Source organism: Oryx dammah, unplaced genomic scaffold, assembly GCF_014754425.2.
Source record: "Oryx dammah isolate SB20612 unplaced genomic scaffold, SCBI_Odam_1.1 HiC_scaffold_6, whole genome shotgun sequence".
NCBI classification, from domain to species: domain Eukaryota; kingdom Metazoa; phylum Chordata; class Mammalia; order Artiodactyla; family Bovidae; genus Oryx; species Oryx dammah.
Genome location: NW_024070190.1, coordinates 16,158,588 through 16,174,520, shown reverse-complemented (window position 1 = coordinate 16,174,520; position 15,933 = coordinate 16,158,588). Strand labels below are relative to the sequence as shown.

Sequence of the window (15,933 nt, the reverse complement as noted above, 5' to 3'; positions counted from 1 at the left end):
GACCTTGCTTAGCTTCCAAGATCAGACAGGGTCAGGCACATTGAGAGGCATATGGCCACAGACAGCTTTCACTCCCTTGAAAGTAAAGAATAAGTACAGTGTTGATGGATGTGACAGCCAGGTCGCGGGTTAGTTTACTTAAAAAGAGATTAATTTAAATGAAAGTTCATCAACATTTTTGTCATAAAATATAATTATTCCATGTTAGGTGATCTCTCCTCTGTTTTCCATTAACTCACCTCTATAGATGTTCTGTGTTTTAATTGTAGTCTGCCCGTGGTATTGGAATGAATGGAAAGAACACAACACCAGGGAAAAGAGTAGGTAAGCTACAGATAATTTTGAAAACAATATAAGGCTAATAATCATAGCATTATGCATACTATGAATTAGAATTTTCAAAGAGTAATGAGAAGAACACTCTCTGTGGTATATGCAGAGTAAACTTCCTTAGACTTTGTTCTACTGAAGAAAATGATTAAGAGAACTGATGTAGGGCATATTTGAAGAATAAAACACAAATTGAAATTGAGGTCTCTATTGTCTGGGAAAAGGATATGGTCTGTGTGAAAAGATAAGATGAATGAAAAATTACCATGTATTTCACAATTTATCTAGTCCCTGGCTACTCTAGAGCCATGCTGGGTGCAGGATGAGTTTTGAGAAAATGCCCCAGAAAGGCGTTTCTTAAACTCATGGTCCAATGTCAAGGACAGTAAGAGCTCCATTTGATGAACTGGTTATTTCTGGATAAAAGAAAGGGATGGTCTCTTTGACTAGCCCTTTCCGAGGCATACTAGCAGAAATGACTATATTATTAGCATCACTTCTGCCAATAGTATCTTAAAGGTGTACAGGCCAAGCACTTCTGAAGAAGCCATCGTATCACCTCTGGTGTTCCAGTACCCAGTCCAGAGATGGAGACTCTAGCAAATGAGTGCCACGTTAGTGGCCCCAACGCTCTGAAGGGCACGCGATGTATTATGATTGCCATGTGAGTTTCATGTCCTTAAAGAGATAACTAAGGTTTGTTCCCACTACTGTATAAAGCCCAGGGTTCTAAAGTTGTAATATATCTACTTTTTTTCAATTTTTTTATTGTAAGAAAATTTACTATCCTAACCATTTTTAAGTGTACAATTGAATGGTATTAAGTACATTCACATTTTTAGCCAACCACTATCACCATGTATCTCCAGAACTCATTTCATCAAAATGGAAGCTCTGCACCCATTAAACTTCAGCTCCTCATCACTCTCTCTCCCCAGACCCTGGCGCCCACCGTTCTGTCTTCTGTCTGTAACTCTAACTACTCCCGGTGCCTCACATAAGTGAGGTCAGTCAGCGTTTGTCTTTCTGCACCTGGCTTCCTTTATGCAGCGTAATGCTCCCAGGGCTCACCTGTGCTGGAGTAGTAGTCAGAGTCACTCAGTCGTGTCCGACTCTTGTGACCCCATGCACTGCAGCCCACAAGGTTCCTCTGTCCATAGGATTCTCCAGGCTGTAGCCTGTGTCAAAATCCCCATACTTCTTCAGCTGAGTAACATTGCATTGTGTGTGTACACAGCATCTTGCTTACCTGAGCATCTGTGGCTGGACACTTGGTCACTTCCGCAGTTTAGCTGCTGTGAGTAATGTTGCTGCAAACACAAGTGTACGCGTGTCTCTTTGAGGCTCCGACTGCAGCTCTACTGAGCGTATGTCCAGGAGTGGCATTACTGGGTCTTATGGCAGTTCTGGTTTAACTTTTTTAGGAATCACTGTGTTCTTTCCCATAGAAGCTGTGCTATGTCACATTCCCAGCAGCAGAGTACCAGGTTTCCAGCTTCTCTACTTTCTCACCATACTTGTTATTTTCTGTTTTGATAGTGGGCATTGTGACAGATACGAGGTGGTATCTTATTGTGATTTAGATTGGCATCTCCCTGATGTCTCTTGATGTGCTATTTGGAGATCTTTGGAGAAATGTGTGTTCAAATTCCTTGCCCTGGAGGCAGGATATAAACAAAAATACCTTGCCCATTTTTGAATTTGTTTCTCGGTTTTCTTGTCACCATATATTCTGGATATTAATCCCTTATGTAGGATTTGCAAATATTTCTCCCATTTATAGGTCACCTTTTTACTCTGTTGATTATGTCTTGATGCTCAAGAGTTTTTAATTTTCATAAAGTTCAGTTTGTCTATTTTGTTTCTTTGTTGCCTGTGCTGGGTATTGTGTTCAATAAATTGTTACCAAATCCACCATTAATGAAGCATTTCCTTTACTTTTTCTTCTAGAAGTTGTGTAGCTTTAGGTCTTACATTAGGTCTTTAATACATTTGAATTCATTTTTCTATATGGTGTAATGTAAGGGTCCAACTTCCTTCTTTTCCAGGTGGATATCCAGTTTTCAGGGCTTCCCTGATGGCTCAGTTGGTGAAGAATCTGCCTGCAATGCAGGAGAGCCCAGTTCGATTCCTGGGTCGGGAAGATCCGCTGGAGGAGGGATAGACCTCCCACTCCAGCATTCTTGGGCTTCCCTGGCGGCTCAGCTGGTGAAGAATCCGCCTGCAATGCGGGAGACCTGAGTTTGATCCCTGGGTTGGGAAGATTCCCTGGAGAACGGAAAGGCTACCCACTCCAGTATTCTGGCCTGGAGAATTCTATGGATGGTATAGTCCACGGGGTCGCAAATTTTTCATCCAGTTTTTGAGGCTATATTTGTTTTAAAAAAAAAAACAACTGTCCTTTTCCCCATCGAATGCTCTTATTAGTACCTTGTGAAAACTCACTTGAGTATATTTGTGAGGGTTTATTACAGAGTTCTCTGCTGCGTTCCACTGACCTGTATGTCTGTGTTTATGCCAGCGCCATACTGTTTCTGATTGATGCAACTACTTTTAATATTATAATTATTTTCCTTTGTGCGCGTGTGCTAAATTGCTTCAGTTGTGTCCAACTCTTTGTGACCCCATGGACTGTTGCCCGCCAGGCTCCTCTGTCTGTGGGATTCTCCAGGCAAAAATACTGGCGTGGGTTGCCATCCCCTTCTCCAGGGGATCTTCCCGACCCAGGGATCGAACCTGCGTCTCTTACAGATCCTGCATTGGCTGGAGGGCCCTTTGCCACTAGTGCCACCCGGAAAGCCCTAAGTAGATGGCAGTTTCCTTTTGACATCTGTTTAAATCTGTCTTGTACTAATCCACAGCTCAGCCTCTTGGAAGTTTGATTGTGCTTGGTCTATCTCCCTAAACTCTTAATTCAAGCTACAGTGCTTTCTTCTGAAACTGCTGTTGCTGAAAAGATCTTCATAATTTTCAATCCAGTGGATGATTCTGTATACTTATCTTGATGGTCATGGCCCTTCTTCTTAAAAGAGTTTTTCTCTTTCCTTTCTTTTTTTATTCTGGGCTGTTACATTTTTGCAGATTTTTGTTTTTGTGTTTTTTTAAACTTCAGTTTTCTTTTGAACGTGTTTTACCAGCCCCTCTGCTTGTCCCCAGATATATACTCTTGATTGATTTCATTTAGGTCAAGTCATCAACTGCTACCTGCAGTTTATGATTCTCCGAGCTAGAGCTCTGTATCTTGCTGCCATTTCCTTCCTGCCATACAGTAATAACAGTCTCATTCTCAATTACTTAGAAGAGTTTGTGAAAATTCTGGCATAAGTTTTGTTTAATTAAGTTTTTCCATTGGTTCTCCTTGCTTTTCACTGCGAGGTCTTCCTTGGAAATCGTGCCGTCTTCATCATCTTAGTTATCAGTTTAGGCAGATGACTACCAAACTTGTATCACAAACACTGCCTTACTACTTTATTGCCTGACTTTTCTGTTGGGTGAATTTTTATAGATCATTGTGTTAGACCAAATATTAAAGTAGGAAGTGCCAAACAAGTGCCTTAATCCAAATATCTTTATTCTCATTCTGAAAAGCAACTTTTCACATCAGCATTATTTTATTGGCTTTTTCTTTTTTCATATATGTTCATTACATATTTGAGAGAAGGCTTCAGAGAAGAGTTAATGATTGGTGATATCTTCTTACTGGATAAGTAGAATTTCACTAAGTTGACAAAGTCACTGAGCAGTTTAGAAGAGGAGATGGCAGTTGTAAATGGACCTGGTGCGTCATTCAGGGTGGAAATGTGGCGCATGATAGAAAGTGACCCTGCAAAGTTATGACGGCATGGTGGACACACGAGTCCGTGAATGTCAGCCCGTGGGATCTGAGTTTTCCTCTTGGTAGGAGGGAGCTTACCTATTTGGGCTGGTTCCCAGCACGGAGCATGTGACTGCTCATGTTTTCCTGTGGTGGGGAGAGCGGAGGAGACTGCAGCTCGCCCCCGGGCCGCCTCCTGCTGCTCACCACTGTGCTCTGCGCCTGCACGTTCACAAGAGCTTCTGAATGAACAAAGGGTTGGGGCACTTAAGCACCCCAAGGAAAGAAAAACGTGAAAGTATGACTGCGCTGAACTAAATGTTTGTCAACAGATTTTTTTTTACCTTTTGTTTAAGGACCAATACCCTAAGCCTGAATTCCAAAGATAATTGCAGTTGGGTGGACTTCAGAGGGTACCTGCAGTACGTGCCTTTCCTCTGTGTCCCGTGCAAATGCCTGTCTTATTTTCATTATTTAGGAAGAGGAAAGTAGCCCATCACCTTTGTGAAATGTTCTTGATAACTCGTAAGTGCCCTTGAAGAAGAAAATGCTTATTAGCTTGAGTTGGTACCTGACCACCATTATGAGTCATAAGTTAGTTTCCAGTTTGGGGCAGTTGTTTTGTTTTGTTTTGTTTTTTAGTTTTGGGCAAGATCTGGGAGTGTATTTTAGACTAGTCATAAAGCATTAATTTTATTCTGCTTGTATATACAGAACCCAATCTGGATTGTGGCAAAAGGCATACTGCCAACTAAATGTAATTCCAACTTTTTGAACCCTTGAAGGATTACTTTTAGCTGCTACATAGAGTTAAGCCCAGGCCTCCTGAACCGTTTTTGGTGGTAGGGAAGGGGCACCATTTCCACTGACACTCTGTACTGCTTTGCTTCTCACGCCTTCCCTTTGTTTGGCTTCGTTTGCTTTTTCCTTCTGGCCTTTGGGCGCCACCAAGCACTGTGTCCTTGTACTTCTGTGTAACAACTGTGGGTGATGACATTGAGCCTCTCTGCTCATGACTGGGGTTGTCTGTTGGAGTTTTGCTCTGTAGTATTAAATTGATTTAATTCTTCCTCATATAATAGCAGATGTGCTCTTATATTTAAGATTAAAAATCAACCTGTTGCTATAGCCCAGAGTTTAGTAAATATTTTTTGGAACGGTTGTAGTACTGTGAAATTGAACAGTGCACCCTACAAGTTACTATTGATAATACCATATTTTATATAATTATATTATTTTAAAAATTCAGAATGCTTTTTAGTGTGAGAACTGAGTTGACCTTTGAACACTTAGAAACTTAGGGAGAAAAATACGTGTCCTGTTATCTTGAAAATAAACAAATTGAAGCTTTAAATAATTTGCTGATGGCTCGATGCATTTAGTTTCTGTGGTATAATAGCACCAAGAGCTCAGTTTCATGATATCCTCATGTTCTTTGTTGGTGTGAAAGAACAGGGTGATTTTAATATATATGTTGTTCCTCAGAAGCTTCATAAATACTATTTTGAGCCAGACATTTTTCTTGATTCTCTGTCAAAGTTTAGTGTACTTTAAATATACATATTGCCTTCAGAAATAATCAGAAAGGTGTTGATAGGTATAAAAATGTAAAAAAAAGTCTTCGTAGAAATTACCATGTCTTAAGAGAAGTAACGGTTCTAGTTCGTCTTATTACAGACTCTGTAGATAATTCTAGATATAAAAAAGCACAAATTAATATTTATGGCTGAGAGGTTTGCTGTGACAGGAATGTGTTTAATGTTTTGTTTCATAGTATTTCACATTTAGAATTTTATTTCTGTATTAATCAAGGTGTCCTTTCTCTGAACAGGAGAATGTACTCCTCACCTCCCACCTGTGAAAGCCCCTGTTCAAACAAAGACGACGACAACACAGCATTGTTTCCTTTGTGGAAAGAAAACTGGACTGGCTACCAGCTACGAATGCAGGCAGGTTGGCTAACTGAAAAACGGAGAGGCTTGCTGTGTGGTGACCCGGCTGAGGGACGCAGTAGAAAATGCTCTTTAAGTTGCCTCTTCATAAGACCAAAATTTAGATGATGTTCAAATAGCAGTCCTCAGCTGAACTCCTTATTGGCTGAAGTAAAGAGCAAATAGATAGGTTATACATTTCGAAACTCCCGAGATCCTCTCCTGCCCTCTAAAGTAGGATACATAAACCAATGGAAGAGTGTGTTCTCTTTGTCTTATGATAGACAGACTTGGTTTTTCTTTGAATGTAGCTTGGGAGAATGCCTCTTCCAAGATTCTATTTTAAATTGAATAAAAAGGACTAAATTTAATGTTAATGTACTGTTAATTATATGGTACACTTTTGTTTCAAAAGAGATGAATGATATGTTTACAAAAGTAATGAGTTTTTCCTACCAATAACTTTTTAGTAGTATTGATTAATATGCTCCAAGGATGGTGACTGCCCTTAGGTTGAGGCCAGGCATTAAGTAAAGCTGCTGCTTTTTAGAGTGTATTCTGTTCAAATGGAAACGGCTTACCTTGTTGCTGACATATTTTAAAATCCTTTCATGGCATAGTTAGGCTTTACATAATTTGATTTTATTAGACTGAATTTCTCAGAAATCCAGTCTGCCCAGGCTTACTAGATACGAAAGAAGGTGGTACACATATGTACTGGCTTTCGCAGTTTTACTGCTTCATAAAGGTCTACATCCTCTTTCACTTCAGAGGAGATTTCTTTATTATACACTTGCACATTCATGGACAATTAACTTGTTCTTTTTGTGGGGGGGGAGGTGCCTGTGCTTGTTTATAAGGGAAATGTCAATTCTGAAATTGCTAAAGAGAACCAAAAGGCTCCTGTTGGACTACCCGAAGTCAAGCTTTGATCTCCCAGAGAGAGGAGGCTCTTACAGAAATGCGGCCATTCACATACACTTTTTTTGTGCTTTAGATGTGGAAACAACTTCTGTGCCTCTCATCGGTATGCAGAAGCTCACAGCTGTACCTATGATTACAAGAGTGCAGGGAGGAGACACTTACAGGAGGCAAACCCTGTGGTCAGTGCACCAAAACTTCCAAAAATCTAGCTCTCGCTCTGCGCCTAACTGTTCTGCACAAGGAACCGCATTACAGTGGCAGAAGAAATACTGTTTAGACTGCATTATTTTTGTTCGACTCCCAAAGACTTGCCAAATAACAAAAGCTTATTATGTATACTGTTGGAGAATGAGAAAACTACTGTATTTGACACCTTTATTCTTTGGTGAATCAAAAAGTTTAAAAAGTAGTTTAAAAACCTTTACAGTGATGTAGCTCTGTTATTACAGGTCTTGTGTTAAGCATTGTATATTTGATATTGCAATCTTACTAAGCAAGTCTTCAAAAGATGCACTTTAGGAAGCTAACACTGACTGTGCAGCCAGCTTCCATGCTGTACAGAAATGAGCTGTCATAGAATGGCTCTACTCAAATCTACAGCTTTTTCGTGGGGGTGGTGTGGGTGGGGATTTAAAAAAAACCTAGACGTGAAAGTTCATTGAGTTTCCTGGCAAGTTCCTTTTTAGGTCAAGCTTTTTATAAAGAGGAACATTGGGTTTTCCAGGGTGGTTTTAACACGTGTATTTCTTCTGTATTCAGACTGACGTTTGGGTATGTCTCCATTCTACAATACAAAACACATCATGTGAATCATAGTATATATCTCTTAAAATACTGCTTTCTGAATGGTAGTCCCATTTGTTGCCATTAAATAGAGAACCCAACTTTTCACTTTTTGAAAAATGAGTATATTGAAAACAAAATCTCACAGCTGGGTTTGTTTTTCTTATGTTGAGTGCTATTACCAGGAAAAATTCAAATAAATATTCAATTTCATTATGATTTTGATTTGATTATTTACAATAATTTTCTCTTATAAATACTTAAAAAATAAAACCATTTAAATAAATCAGTAATTTATCCTGCTTGGAAAAAAAGACTATCAGTATAAAAGAATTCTTTTACAGTATAAGGATCCTGCTCCTCAGATGTAACTAATACAGCATTCAAGCTTTGAGGAGGCCGCTTGCTTAATGGAAGCTTAGTTGAATCTGATGCTGAATCCTGGCAAATAGCTAACAGGCAACCCAAGTGGACTCTGCAACTCTGGTCCAACCTGGGTGGGATGTGCATGGGTTCAGTTCAGTGGCTCAGTCACGTCTGACTCTTTGCGACCCCATGAATCACAGCACGCCAGGCCTCCCTGTCCATCACCAACTCCTGGAGTTCACTCAGACTCACGTCCATCGAGCCGGTGATGCCATCCAGCCATCTCATCCTCTGTCGTCCCCTTCTCCTCCTGCCCCCAATCCCTCCCAGCATCAGGGTCTTAGGAGCTAATACAGAAGTGAGCAAAGCGGAGAGTTCTGTTACCCGTCCTCTATTTCTTGTGCTCCGTCGTGTCCAACTCTTTGCAACCACGTGGACTGTAGTCCACCAGGCTCCTCTGTCTATGAGATTTTTTCCAGGCAAAAATACTAGACTGGGTAGCCATTTCCTAGTCCAGGGGATCTTCCTGACCCAGGGATTGAACCAGCATCTCTTATGTCTCCTGCATTGGCAGGAAGATATTCTACCACTGTGCCAGCTGGGAAGCCCTCTACTCCCCTCTGCTGCTAAGGGTTAGCAGCGTGCTTTCTAAGGGGGCTATCTGCACAGGCCAGTGAAGAATATTCCTGTGTCGCGTGGTTCACTTTTCCTTCCCTTTATCAAGACCACCTGTGCCTTAGATATTTAGAATCTTAAGAACTCTATGCTCTGTGGATAGGCTGCTCAGAAATGGACCAAAACGTTTTATTCTATAGATGAAAAGGGATGCTTAGGACACATTTGATATAAGCTTAGTGCACTGTGCTTTTTAAACCAAGACCATGAATTGTAGAAATCACTCTTGCTTTAAGTTTACCAAAGATTTTGGTCAAAGTTGAGTCTTTTTACTAATTTCTAAGTCACTGAGAAATAAACCAATTTAATTCAAGGTTATTATATCATTATTGGGAGGCATTTCTTAATGTCTTAAATTCTTATGAGGAAGTGATCATAATTTTTAGAGACCTCAGATCTATCCTTGCATTGCTAGTAAAACCATGATAAAAATAAATGCATTTATACTGTTTTATATAACTAATAAAATCTAGCTTCTGGATTTTTAAAAACAGTAAGCATTTGGTTTTAGCAGCACTAAAAATGTCTGAAAATTTTTAACTTTTAACTTGCAAATATTTCACATAGTTGCTACTGCTGCTGCTGCTGCTGCTAAGTTACTTCAGTCGTGTCCGACTCTGTGCGACCCCATAGACGGCAGCCCACCAGGCTCCCCCGTCCCTGGGATTCTCCAGGCAAGAACACTGGAGTGGGTTGCCATTTCCTTCTCCAATTCGTGAAAGTGAAAAGTGAAAGTGAAGTCGTTCAGTCGTGTCTGACTCTGTGCGACCCCACAGACGGAAGCCCACCAGGCTCTTCCTTCCATGGGATTTTCCAGGCAAGAGGACTGGAGTGGGGTGCCATTGCCTTCTCCTTCACAAAGTTAAGTTCTGATATGGGAATTTTACACACTAGGATGTTTAAAAATTTTATAAGTGTTGTGACTTATGGAGGTATTTAATTATGAAAAAGACAGGAATTAATTTTCTGATCATGTTTAATAATATGGTTTTATACCATTATGACAGATAATTCAGTCTTACATTTAGCAGTGTTTTCCAAATTATGACCCCTGTACCACTCTTGGAACATGAGATGATTTTAAGTGGTACACAGCTGAACATTTTAAGAATAATTATATATTTTTAATGTATATCAGAAGAAAAATGTAACTCTAAGTAACAAGTAGAAACTAAATCGATATAGGTTAAGAAAGCTGATTGAAAACTGACAGACAAGGTTACGTACAACAAAAACTGTGAAAGTAGATGTGAGTGGCTGGAGTGCAGGGAAAAGGTGTGAGGCGTTCACTTGTCTGTGAAAATTAGGTTGACCTTTCAAAGTGGTGAAAGTAAATTACATAGTTTCAGGAAAGCTATAAAAGGATGAAAAATGGAAGTAAAGATTTCACCAAATACCTCCCCAATCTCGTAATGATTTCTAATTCTATTTTCTTGGTGGTTACCGTCATAATCGTAGCCAAGGTAAACAGACACTATTTTTTGACACCACATTATTACAGGTAAGGAATTTAGTGTGAGGATACAGTTTAGACTTTTACTTCCCAGTTTTTAGGGCACTAGTCTAGTGCTCATACTGCCATAACCCAAAATACCACAGACTGTGTGGCTTAAACCACAGAAATTAATTTTCTCACAGTCTGGAGGCTAGAAGTCCTAGGTCAAGGTCCAGTAGGGTGGGCTTCTGGTGAGCCCGCCTCTCTCTCTCTCTGCCTTTCGGAGAGCTGCTTTCAGACATGGCCTTCCCTTACTGTGTACACGTGGAACTCTGACGTCTCTTCTCATAAAGATACACATTAATAGCATGACGTCCCTGGTGGGCCAGTGGTTAAGAATCTGCCTTGCAGTGCAGGGGACACTGGTTTGATCCCTCTTCAGGGAACTGAGATCCCACATCTCTGGAGCAGCTAAGCCTGTGAGCCACAATTGAGAGAGTCAGTCTGTGGGCCACGACTAAGACCCATTGAGGGCAAATCAATAAATATTTTAAAAAAGACATTAATACCACGGGATCAGAGTTTCACTCTTACGACCTCATTTAATCTTAATTACTTCCTTACTCCAAATACATCCTCACTGGGTTTAGGGCTTCAATGTAGGAATTTGGAGGAGACACATATTTAGCCCACAGTCGTCAGCTGGGTTACATTAAAAAAGGGAAAATGTTAGTCCCTCAGTCTTGTCTGACTCTCTGTGACCCCATGGACTACAGCCTGCCAGTTTCTTCTGTCCATGGAATTGCCCAGGCAAGAATACTGGAGTGGGTAGCCATTTCCTCCTCCAGGGATCTTCCTGCCCCAGGGATCGAGCCCAGATCTTCTGCACTGCAGGTAGATTCTTTACCATCTGAGCCACCAGGGAAGGCTTCAAATTCACCAACTCCTCTGCAGTTACCCTCGTCCATGTTGCCATAGCTTTCACCCGAGCTATCGCAATAGCTTCCTCACCAAGCTCCTTGAATTTAGTGCTGTGCCCTTCATGACCCATTTTATATTCTTAAACATACTGTTCTTAGAGAATCAAAAAATTAAGCACATCAGTGTCAAAATGTATCAGTGACTTCTTGTGTTCTTATTCAAAGACTTGACTCCCAACCCTCCTTCCTAGTGAGGCCCCTGTATTCCGCTCCCGTCTGCTTCTCCGGCCTCATGCCGCACTGTCTTACTCATGCTTCCTGGGATTTGCCCACACTAACGTTTAGTTTCCTAGCTTGTTTGCCCATTAACACCTACTCTATTTTGTCAGATGCCAGCTCCATCATTACTTTCTGAAGGAAGGCTTCCCTGATCTAAGTCAGTACCCTTTCTCTTACATTAATACTTTTGCTTCACGGAATATACCATGGTATCATTTTGACCCTTGTGCTATCCTTTGAATTGCATGAGATGGTGAGTCCGTGAAGGCAGAAATTGCCTTCCTGTCCATCCGTCTATCCTTGTTCTCAAGCATTGCATATAAACCCTTGTTAAATCAACTTTAAGTGGTTATATAGTCTTTTCTGCTTTGCTCTTAGGTTGATTTTACATTAAAAGGCAACAAATAAGTTAAAATACTAAATTTATAGAAATATTATTGAAGAAATAGCATGATAGTATGATACTTTCTTTTCCATAATTCAGGGTTGCTAGAATGGGCTTTCCTTTAATTCCTTTCTTTTGATTAAAAATGTACATATTTTTGTCATTTTTATTCCTTTTTTGTACAGCTCATGGGGTTTTGTTGTTTCCAGTTACTTTGCTTTTCTCTTAATGTAATAAAGAAAATGCACTTACTTTTTATCAGATTAAGAGTGTTCATGTTCTCAATCATACTGCTTGTTATAAATTCTTCGTTTTTCAAAATAATTTAATTTTATTAATTCATTCATTCACTTTGGTCATGCCACACATGGCTTATGGGGTCTTAGTTCCTCAACCAGGGACTGAATGAACCCTGGCCCTCAGCTTTGACAGTGAAAGTGCAGAGTCCATTGGACTGCTAGAGAATTCCCTATGAATTAGTCTTGAAGACATTCTTCACATAATCATTTGCCTTCTGTTTTAATTTAGCGTGTTTTATTTTGAAATTCTTTTTAAATTTACAGAAAAGTTATAAGCAAAGGGAAAAAAATGCCCACAGTCCTTTCACTGATTCCTTAGCTGTTGACTTCTCATATTTGTACTCTGAGTGTATATAACCATTTTCGTCAGTCTTTTTCTGAACCGTTTAAGAGTAACATGCAGACGCAATGCCCATCCAGCAATAAATATTCCAGAGTTTATTTCCTCTAAGTACACTTTCCTATACAACTTCCAACTCTCTGAAAAAGGAAATCAGTATTGACTTTTATATTACCATCCAGTCTTAACACACCCCCTTCAAACTTCACCAACTTAGACAACAGTGTTTCTTTTCATCTCTTGTTCAGGATCCTTGAGGAAAATCTCAGAGGGCCTAGGAAATAGCAGCTTTGAGGCCTTCCTGACAGGTGCCCTCACACGACTGGTGGTTTGCCTGGGTCTAGAAGTCTTCCCTCAGAAGCCTGAAGACAGCTGACCCCTGACTTATGTGCGCAGTGCTGCTGACAGGACCCTCGTGCTAGTCTAATGCTTAGGGCTTGATAGTAAGGTGGTTTGTTTTTAATTTGGTTGTTTCTGGAGACTTTACAGATTCTTGTCTTAGTTTCTAGATGTCTGAGATTTCACTTGCATCCGTTTTTCTTGATGTCTGGTGTGTCTACTTGAAGTCTCAACAGTTTCTATAGCCCAGGGATTTAATTTAAAAAATCAAGCTTTGCGTTGGCTCTATTCTCTTACCATGATAATTCTGTGGGATGGTTGGTCCCCTAGACAAAGCCTGCATTTTGATTTTTTTTTTCATTTTTAACCATTTAAAAACACAGAAAAGTGAATAGATACAAAATACATTACACAGAGCAAATCACTGTGTAAACTGTTGCCCACAGTAAGAAACACGAGCCCAGAGCTCAGTCCTGCTTCCTGCCCTTCCCCAGTCACTACCGCTCTTCTCTGAAGGGACCCAAAAAGTTCATTCAGATTTTTTTGTACCATGTTACAGAAAAACCCGAATGGTGCGGCCAACCCAATATACGACTGTGCCACAATTATTCCCTCTACTGTTGGCGGACATTTGGGTTGTTTCTGAGTATTACATACAGCCCTGCTGTGGACCTTGGTACATGTGTCTCTTGGAGCACATGTACACATTTCTTTGGAGTCTGTGCCTAAGAGCGGAGTTGCTGGATCACAGACCTATTAGATGATAGTAATGAGTTTTCCAAAGTAGGTTTTACCAGTTTATCTCTACTCATAACAGTTTAAGGGTTCCCCTCAGTCTAAATTCCATTTAAATACAGGGTTCATTCATTCAACATTTACTGCGCCTCTGTGAGGTTAGCTATCATGCTGTTCTAAAGGCTGTGGACGTAGTGCGCTTTCCTGGTGTGTTTATATTCTAGAGAAGGGAAGCGGCAGGAAGAAACACGCCAGGTGGAGCACTGGTGTTAGGATGTGTGCTCACTCGGGCCGTCGTAACAACGCACCGTAGACTGGGTTGCTGAAACAGTTTGCTCTCTGCCAGGTGGAAGCCGGAAGTCTGAGGTCAAGGATAGGGGTCTGCTCCCTGAGTCTTCATGCTGTCCTCCCTCCGTGGGCATCTGTCCTCCTCTTACGAGGATGCCCACACATAACGGACGAGGGGCCACCCGAATGACCTTACTGTAACTTAAGCACCTTTTTAAAGGGCCTTTCTTTAATACAGTCACATTCAGAGGTACTGGAACTTAGGGCTTAAATGTGTAAATTTTAAAGAGACATAATTCAGACCATAATAAATAGATGCTGTTATGATGTGGTAACACATTAACCCCCCAAAGCTCAGTGGCTGAACATAACAACGTTTGCTCCTCACGCCTGCAGCTTCTCAGGCAGCTGACTGCCTGGTGGAGTGACTCGGGGATTCAGGCTGTTGCTGTTGTACGGCCTGCTGGTGCAACATGTCATCTCTGAGATCGCTGCAGCAGCAGCAGAGAGCTGGAGGGGTGCACGGTGGCTCCAGTATGCTTTTGCGTAGAAGCACAGAAGCATCCTTCTGCTCACAGCCCGTTGGTCGGAGCTAGGCGTATGGCCCTATGTAATTTTAAGAATTGTGGGGGTGGGGAATGGATAGTTCATGAGCTGGAAATGTCTCAGCCACAGATGGTAATAAGTGCTAAGACAAAAACCAATCTGAGAAGGGTGACAGATATGAGTGCTGTTTTAAAAAGGGTGGTCACGTACAGTCACTATGAGAAAGTTAACATTTAAGGAGAGTCACAAAGTGAAGAAATGGGGAGAAAGTGTTCTTTGCCTGAGGTAATGAAGAAAGGAGGGCAGACAGAATGGAAACCACAATTACAGAGAACTAACCAAACTGATCCCTTGGATCACAGCCTTGTCTAACTCATGAACCTATGAGCTGTGCCCTGTGGGGCCACCCAACGTGGGCGGGTCGTGGTGGAGAGTTCTGACAAAACGTGGTCCACTGGAGGAGGGGATGGCGAACCACTCCAGCATTCTTGCCTTGAGAACCCCACGGATAGTATGAAAAGGCAAAAACATACGGCACTGAAAGGTCGGTAGGTGCCCAGTATGCTGCTTGAGAAGAGTGGAGAAAGAGCTCCAGCACTGGAAAAGACCTTGATTCTGGGAAAGACTGAGGGCAGGAGGAGAAGGGGATGGCAGAGAATGAGATGCTCGGATGGCATCACCAGCTCGACGGACATGAGTTTGAGCGAGCTCCCGGGGTTGGTGATGGACAGGGAAGCCTGGTGTGCTGCAGTCCATGGGGGCACAAAGAGTCGGACACGACTGAGCGACTGAACTGAATGCAGAATACCAGAGAGGCCTGGGGGCTGGAGCAAAGCAAGTGAGGCAGATGACAGGAGACAAAGGGCTGTTTCCTGGAGCGGTCTACAGGCAAGAACTTTGGGCTTTCTTCTGAATCGAGAAAACTGGGTTTAAGTTTCGAAAACTCATACTGGGGATGGTGTGGAAACAGAATGTAGGAGGGAAGTCAGGAAACGGAAAGGTATAGCAGTCCATGGGAGGAACCATGGGGTTGCGCTGGGTGGGGCTGCAGCATTCTCCTGGGCGATCTGTACCCTCTCCCGAAACCAACAGCAGCATCTCTCCCCCTCAGCTTTTTTTTTTTTTTAATTAAACTATGAATCACTTCAGAAGAAATTCCACATGCTTCAAACAAGTCTACCAAGCTAACCGTATCTGTCTGCTCACCAGCCCTTGTTTACCTGTCCACAGATGACTGACCCCTTCTTTCACTCTCCGGCATCACTTTCCTTATCACCGGGCTGCTTCTATTAGCATATAAATATTTAAACAGAAAGCCTTAACGCCCACATCTTTTGCCTGCTCTTGTGCCATTCCCCTGCTTCTCTTTACAACAAAAAACAGCTACTTGCTGTCACCATTTACTATCTCGAAACTCAAACTTGAAAAACAACAAGCTTGTATCCCTAGCACTGTCTTTTTAAAAAAATTTTATTTTAATTGGAGGCTACTTACTTTACAATACTGTGCTGGTTTTTGCCATATGTTGACATGAATCAGCCACG

The 15,933-nt window shown here is 41.4% G+C and overlaps 1 protein-coding gene across 7 annotated transcripts in view; it reads left to right on the top strand.

The window, feature by feature from the left end:
* ZFAND4 (zinc finger AN1-type containing 4) overlaps positions 1 to 8,091 on the top strand; it is a 56,741-nt gene extending 48,650 nt beyond the window's left edge. For 5 of the 7 annotated variants that reach the window (XM_040242824.1, XM_040242820.1, XM_040242823.1 and 2 more), the window contains 3 exons: positions 270 to 324; positions 5,976 to 6,093; positions 7,073 to 8,091. In XM_040242824.1, the coding sequence (XP_040098758.1) occupies positions 270 to 324; positions 5,976 to 6,093; positions 7,073 to 7,208 (309 nt within the window). In that variant the 3' untranslated portion in view covers positions 7,209 to 8,091. Of the gene's footprint in view, positions 1 to 269; positions 325 to 5,975; positions 6,453 to 7,072 lie in introns of those variants that run through there. The other 2 variants (XR_005721422.1, XM_040242826.1) reach the window with 2 other exon arrangements.
* The last annotated feature ends 7,842 nt before the right edge of the window (positions 8,092 to 15,933 follow it).